The 7,275-nt window shown below is 54.7% G+C and overlaps 1 protein-coding gene across 1 annotated transcript; it reads left to right on the plus strand.

Annotated features, from left to right (window-relative positions):
- Window positions 1-327: 327 nt before the first annotated feature.
- DNAJC27 (DnaJ (Hsp40) homolog, subfamily C, member 27) lies at window positions 328-5,869 on the plus strand (the record flags this gene model as incomplete). The annotated part of the gene is given in 6 exon segments (XM_010158360.1): window positions 328-397; window positions 2,459-2,623; window positions 3,285-3,407; window positions 4,250-4,304; window positions 4,307-4,409; window positions 5,737-5,869. Coding segments are annotated over 6 exon segments (649 nt in total), but the record flags the coding sequence as incomplete, so codon positions are not given.
- Between the last annotated feature and the right edge of the window lie 1,406 nt (window positions 5,870-7,275).

Consider the following 7,275-nt stretch of genomic DNA (forward strand, 5'->3'; position numbering starts at 1 on the left):
ATACGGTTGGCTTTCTGGGCTGGCACGATCTGCATTTCTGCTCTAATATAAGACAACCTGTGTAATCTGCCTTCCTGTGGTAGCATAGCTCCCCATTACCATGCTACATTGAGAGCTGGTGGTATCTTCCTTGTGTGATCAGCCCTAGGGGCAGTTTTCTGGCCATTAAACCCCAGTACTTGGAACTTCCTACTGATTTTTCTGTCCTCAATCAACCAGCTCTTTCTCTGCAGAGGGCTGGCAGAGATAAGGGGTGTTCCTGTGGGTGCACAGTCTGTGCAAGGGCTGAAGTCAAGCCTTCTCACGTGTTTCCCACTTCTCTTTCAGAGTGCAGGTCAGAGACCGAGAGATGAAGGTGAACATCTTTGACATGGCGGGGCACCCGTTCTTCTACGAGGTAAGGCAGACCCGACTCGGAAGCGCTGGGCACCCATCAGCTTTCCTCAGGTCTGCCTGAAATAGGGATTGGGGCTGGGAAACTTGGAAATACATTTCTTAGGAGCTTCCTCCACTGCAGCACACCCACTGCACAAACACCTAATGCAGGCCAGCACCGGAAAACCCCGCTCTCTCTCTGTGCAAGACGTGTGTATGAACACACGTGGTTGGCTGTGGGGATCAGCACAGACAGAAACAGCCAGCGCCATCCCAGGCAGCACTGGTGGCCTCATCCCAGTGTCTCTGGCTGATCAGAAGGAAAACGGAGTTATTAAAATTGGGATCTATAACCCCACAAAAAACTCTGAGAGAAAGAATCACCCAACAGGTTTCTTATAAACAGCGAGTGTGAGGTTTGGCTGTGCTACCACTCATGTTGTCCTATTCCAAAGCGGCTCCCTGTCCTTGTGAATCTGCCTACCTTGAGGTTAAATTTACTCAGACTGGGTGATCTTTGGAGCTGACCTTGGGCATTTCTACTATACTGCCATCCTAATCCACAACCACAGTGCTGTAAAACACTGGCAGTTGGACTAGATGATCGTTGTAGGTCCCTTCCAACTGAAATACTCCGTTTCCTTTTAAAATTGTTTGCTATGCAAATAATAAACAGGACTGTTTACAAAAAGGAGCTTGCAGGGTAAAGCTTCAGGATTTGAACACCTGGACTACAACATCCCTTTTGGAGAGCTGGCAGAAAGGAGTGATTGTGCTCACTGCTACTCACATTTATTTTAAATTATAAACAAAGTAATAAAGTTGACCCAGAAGTGGAAGAGAGGGATGTTAAATGTTTATTAGTATAATCCTATTTTGGAAGCGTAATGCATGCTAATTCTTAATTAAAAATACACTTGATGCTGGACAAAGCGTCGTCCTGTGACTAATAAAAATGTATAGAATGTTAGGAAAGAGCAGTTTATTTACTGCTGTATTTGTTTCTGTATTTAGCATTGGTGCAGCCTCACCTTGAGTAGTGTGGGCAGTGCTGGGCCCCATAATTTAAGAAGGGTGTGAAGGTCCTCGAACGTGACCAGAGGAGGACAGCAGAGCTGGGGAAAGGGCTGGAAGAGATGTCCTGTGAAGAGCAGCTGAGGACTTTGGGCTTGTCTAGTGACCTCAGTGCTTTGTGCAGCTTCCTGAGGAGGGGACGTGGAGAGGGAGGTGCTGAGCTCTTCTCCCTGGGATCCAGTGGTAGGACGCATGGGAATGGTTCAAAGCTGCGCCAGGGAGGATTCAGAGTTGGCATTAGGATGCATTTCTTTGCCAAGAGGGTGATCAAACCCTGAAACAGGCTTCTAAGAGAGGGGGTCCCAAGCCTGTCAGTGTTTAAGAGGCATTTGGACAATGCCCTTCATAACATGCTTTATCCTGGTCAGGCACTCAGACTAGATGATCATTGCAGGTCCCTTCCAGCTGAACTATTCTAGTCCAGTCTATTCTAATGTCTGTCCTTTAGCTGCCCTTAGACCCTCAGCCAGCAGCTGTTCTGGGCATCTTTGGTCTCCCCAGTTGCTGGCATTGGGGGTCTGAGCCCCGGAGGCTGCAGCCCTGCTCCCGCTGCTGGCACAGACCCCCTTGCACACGCACAGACAGGCATCCTGCGGATCCCTCTGGTAGCTGGGCTTAGACATGGGCTCTGTCCAGTGGCTGGCTCTGGATCCTCGCTCTGCCCCGCTGCCTCACGCACAGGGAAACACACACATGCAAACGGGTCTCTCTGTTGACTTCCCAGACCCCAAGAGTTGGTCTGATACCTTATCTGCCTCTGTGCTTTTTTGTGTATGCGGAGAGGGATGTTTTTATGGGCTGATCGCTCTCCTGTCATGGGCCAAGGGACAGTGTGGTCAGAGTATTATTTGGGTTCCACTATCTGTTCTTTTTCTGTGATCTTCTGTTTGTGTAGAGAGACAAGATTTTTATCCCAGACTCTAATAAGTGGTGATCCCCAAAATCTGCCAAGGCCGTATGCTCTAGCCTGGCTCTCGCTGATGCCAGCACCCTGTCTTTGTCCCCGCAGGTGAGGAACGAGTTTTACAAGGACACACAGGGGGTCATCCTGGTCTACGATGTTGGACAAAAGGAGACGTTTGATGCACTGGATGCGTGGCTGGCTGAGATGAAGCAGGAGTTGGGCCCCCATGGGAACATGGAGAACATTGTCTTCGTTGTCTGTGCGAACAAGGTAGGTTGTGGTGGGGAGCCAGGTCCTGATCTCTGGCCCTCAGGGCTTATCATAGCATCACAGAATGGTTTGGGTGGGAAGGGACCTTAAAGCCCACCCAGTCCCACCCCCTGTCACTCCCTGCACTTGGAAGAAGTCCCCCCCAGCTTTCTTGTAGCCCCCCCTGGCACTGGAAGGGGCTCTAAGGTCTCCCTGGAGCCTTCCCTTCTCCAGGCTGAACCCCCCAACTCTCCCAGCCTGTCCCCAGGGCAGAGGGGCTCCAGCCCTTGGAGCATCTCTGGGGCCTCCTCTGGACTCCCTCCAACAACTCGCTTGTTGTGTTCCCACCCTGAGCCTAAGGTGCTGAGCTCCAGCTGTAGCAGGGGGCACTGGAGACTGCATTTCAATGTGATTTTGAGACTGTGATGGCCACATGTCAGTCAGAAAGGGATCAAGTAGAGGTGACACTGTTTCTGGACTACATCAACTCTCAAAGGCTTTTTTCACTTGCGTTTTCTATGCTTTCTTTCCACGGTACTTCCATTCCTGCAGGATAAGCAAACAGCCTCTTTAACCAGCCAGTCCCCTTACCTGTTGGATGATCGGCCTTGGAGCTGTGTTCCTCCAGCTGCCGCTGCTGAGCCTGGCTGGGCTCTGACCTCTGCCTTTTCTCCCGGTCTAGATCGACTGCGCCAAGCACCGCAGCGTGGATGAAAGCGAGGGGCGGCTCTGGGCAGAGAGCCGGGGCTTTCTGTACTTTGAGACATCTGCACAAACAGGGGAAGGAATCAACGAGATGTTTCAGGTGAGGTTTAGTGAAAGTGAAGAGGGCACAAACACCACACCAAGCCAGGATTTGATGGCACAGTGTCTCCAGAACTGCCTGGATCCCACAAAACCTCTTGGCCCTCTGCCCTACGGGTGTCTTCCCAGGGAAATGCCACCCTGAGAATGCTGTAGCTGCTTAGCTCAGGATCATTATGGCTCCTCCCAGTCCTGAGCTGGCCCTAGCATTACATTGCTCAAAGCTGGTGATCCCTCTTGCTGCACTGGGAACATGATGCAGACATGCCGGTGTCACCTTTTCAGGTCTAGCACTGAACTGAAGTAGATTTGAGATAAATGTGGGGCCTGACCTCCTCAGTCTGTCCCATGGTTCTTGCAGGGACTTGTTTCCCCCTGACCTGGGGTATCCCAGCTCCCCCCACGGGCCAGGCAGCAGGGAGTTGGATGTTCAGCAGTTGTGCAATCCCACCCTCGCGTCAGAGGATTGGCGGGCCAGCAAGGGCGGTGGGGTCTCCTGTGCCCTGCCACCACCTTTTACAGAATCCCAGACTGGTTTGGATGGGGAGGGACCTCAAAGCCCACCCAGTGCCACCCCCTGCCATGGGCAGGGACACCTTCCCCTAGACCAGGTTGCTTCGAGCCTCATCCAGCCTGGCCTTGGACACTCCCAGGGATGGGGCATCCACAGCTTCTCTGGGCAACCTGTCCCAGTGCCTCCCCACCCTCTGCGGGAAGAATTCCTTCCTGATGTTCCATCTCCATCTCCCTCTTTCCGTTTAAACCCATTACCCCTTATCCTGTCACTACAGGCCCTTGACCTTGGGACCATTCCTTCCTGCTAACTCCTCCCTATATCCACAGACTTTCTACTCTGCCATCATCGACCTGTGTGACAACGGCGGGGAGGGGGCCCCCCCCCCCCCGGGGTCAGCTTCACCAAAGAGCAGGCAGATGCCATTCGCAGGATCCGCAACAGCAAGGACAGCTGGGACATCCTGGGGGTCAAACCCGGAGCCACGAGGTGAGGGAGACTTCAGCATTTGCCTGGCTCTCCGTAGTCTTCCTGACCCCCAGGCCGCTTGCATCCGTGATTTTTAGCGACCTGCCTGCTGCCAAGCTCACTTTGGTTTATACAGCAGCCAGGCACAAGCTGTTCGTACACAAAATCAAGGAAAATGAAAGAAACCCTCGGTCCTGAGCACCAAATTTCCCCGTCTAACAGACGAGCCAGGCTGGAGGCAGAGGGGGAATGGTGAACAAAATAACTTCAGCCCTGCCAGCTGCCTGCCCTTGCATCCTGCCTCCAGGCTGAGCCGTCTCCGATCACTCACTTGCCAGACGTGGTTGGAGCAGCTCCAGCTTTACCTTCTTTGCTCTCCATGCCTGGAGAAGCTTTTAGGCTGCTGTAAGGCTACTGCCCACCTTATTAAAAAGGGATTGATGTTACAACTTTTCCACCTGGAAACAGTACTTCCACAAGGGAAGCTTTCTCTTGTCTTCCTCAGGACCTCTAGTCAGGTGGAATTGCTCACTGCCTGTGTAAGAGGTTGGATATTGAATTTCCCAGTGCTGCTGTATGACTTGGGCAGCTAAAACAAGCTCCCAGAGCTCTCCCTTGCTTTCTTCTCTGTGAAACGCGAGGCCTAGCCTTGTGTACTCCTTATGGAGGGGCTGGAGAGTGGATTTCTGGATAGCATGTATTATTTAGGACTCGTACATCCTCTGGGTGTTGAGCCTAACCCCTTCTCCATCTCCCTCTCATCCATGGGGAGAGATCAGCAGCTCCGCAGGGCAGTTTGTGCTGTGATTGCCAGCATTGATGGACTCCCCTCCCTCAGGAGGTGCCCTCTTCTCTCCACGGCCTGCAGCTAGAGCCGAGATGTCTGCCTTGGACCAGACACCCAAGGCGTAAAGGGCTGAAGCGATGTGCAATGCCTTCGCCCGGAGCGTGTGGGCGGTTTGATGCAAAGCTGAGTCAGGGTGCGTGTGCCCCCACGCTGTCTCCCAGCTTTCTGCTCTCGTGGTGCCAGAGACTCGGCATGCCGCGGCACGTGTCGCAGGCATGTGGCTGGCGTGATGGAGCATTCGTGCTGGCACAGTCCCGTGGTGGGAGGGGGTGGATCTCCCCCAGGAGAGGGATTCTCCCCCTCCTCTGCTCGTGCATGCACCCTGTGTGCGTTTCTTCAGCTCTTTTCTCCGTAGCATCGCCTCCACAACCTGGAGATCCTTGAAGCCAGTGAGGGGAGGGTTCAACAGTGCTGCTGAGCGCAGGGGTGGCTCCTGGCCTTGCTGTGCTCTGTCAGAGCTGTGCATCCTCCTGGTCCCCTCACTCTTGTCGTGTTTCCTAGGGATGAAGTGAACAAAGCCTATCGGAAGCTGGCCGTGCTGCTCCACCCGGATAAGTGCGTGGCTCCCGGCAGTGAGGACGCCTTCAAAGCGGTGGTGAACGCCCGGACCGCGCTCCTCAAAAACATCAAGTAGGGAACAGAGCCACGTAAAGTTGGAAACCTTCCCCTTTTCCCAGCTAGCTCCCTGGGCAGCCAAACAGCCATGGGGCACCCCTCTCCTCCTCACCCTTACCACTGGGATGGACACAGACGCTCCCAGTACCGGCTGTGGGATCAGGACTGTATCCGACCGTAGTGTGCTTGCGATGTGCTGGGAAGAGGGCAGAGTGCTGAGGAGGGGAGAGGGACCCCAGAGCCCTCCTTGCATCCGTGTCCTCAGGTCGTGGTTGGTGTAACTGCTGAGAGCAGTGAGGTGCCCACCTTCCCAGCCTTGTTACGCCTCCCGGGAGTTACCAGCCGTGGAGGGGTTTGGATGCATGGCTGTAACCTGTGGATGCAGCGAGGGCAGAGTGAGATCTGACCCAAAAGCTGCTGCCCCTGAGAGTGGTGATTTGGGTGGAGGATGCCCGGGGGGGGCAGTGGGTTATCCTGGAGCCACTTCTGCCAGGCTGCCCGTGCTGACAGCACTGCTGAGCACCAGGGCGGGTCAGCACCTTGGTCAAAGCTGGCTCCTTCTAGCTGACCATCAGCTGTGTTGCTTTTGGCAGTGAGGGAAAGGGCAGATTGCTTGAGGAAACTTCTGGTACTGTGGGGAGAAACTGGCTCCAGGAGTGTCCCAGTCTTCCCCAACCTGTCCCCTTCCTCCCCAAGCTGTCATGGTGCCAAGAACAGTCCCTTTGGCAGGGCTGGGGCTCTCCCCCAGGCACTCCTCTCAACACTGAGTCTCCTACCACCACCTCCTTCCATCTCCCTGAGCTTAACTCGTTGGGAAGAGCCCCTAAGGCTGCAGGTCCTCCGGCCACATGCTCCCTCCCTCCTAGCCCTCGTCTCAAGCCGTGCTGGCAAGCTGTAGGTAGATGCCACCAGCCCCCGTGGGGGACTGTCCTGGGGTGTGGGTGACCCTGGCTATTTAGAGGCAGGAGGAGGGTGCTGACCCAAGGAGGAGGCAGTTCAGCCCCCAACATAGTTGCCCATCAGCTCTTCCCTTCCCTTGGCCAGCCTCGTCTCCCGACCTTCGCCCACACGGCAGAGCTGTGGGTGCCTGCTCGCTGCCCGCTCTCGGGTTAGGGGAGCGGTGCACACCAAGCCCCATGCTCTCCCCCAACCCTTTCTCACAGCAGCACCGCGTCACCCTGCTTTGCTGGTTGTATTATGGGTTGCTGATCAGCGGGAGGCTGCGTGTTGCTCCTTCCTAGTCACAGCTGCTGTTTTCTTTGAACAGCCCTGTTGATTTAGAGGGGGGCATTGCTGCTCACCCCAACAAGCGCTTGTAGACCCTTAACATCTGGCTGTTGTGTTCCCGAGGGAGGTCAGAGCTGTGGTGGCTGCCAGGCAGAGAGCAAACAGGAGCTTCCTTGGGCTCCCGTGGCTTTGTCAGGA

The sequence above is a fragment of the Eurypyga helias genome, unplaced genomic scaffold (assembly GCF_000690775.1).
Source record: "Eurypyga helias isolate BGI_N326 unplaced genomic scaffold, ASM69077v1 scaffold12589, whole genome shotgun sequence".
Lineage (NCBI taxonomy): Eukaryota > Metazoa > Chordata > Aves > Eurypygiformes > Eurypygidae > Eurypyga > Eurypyga helias.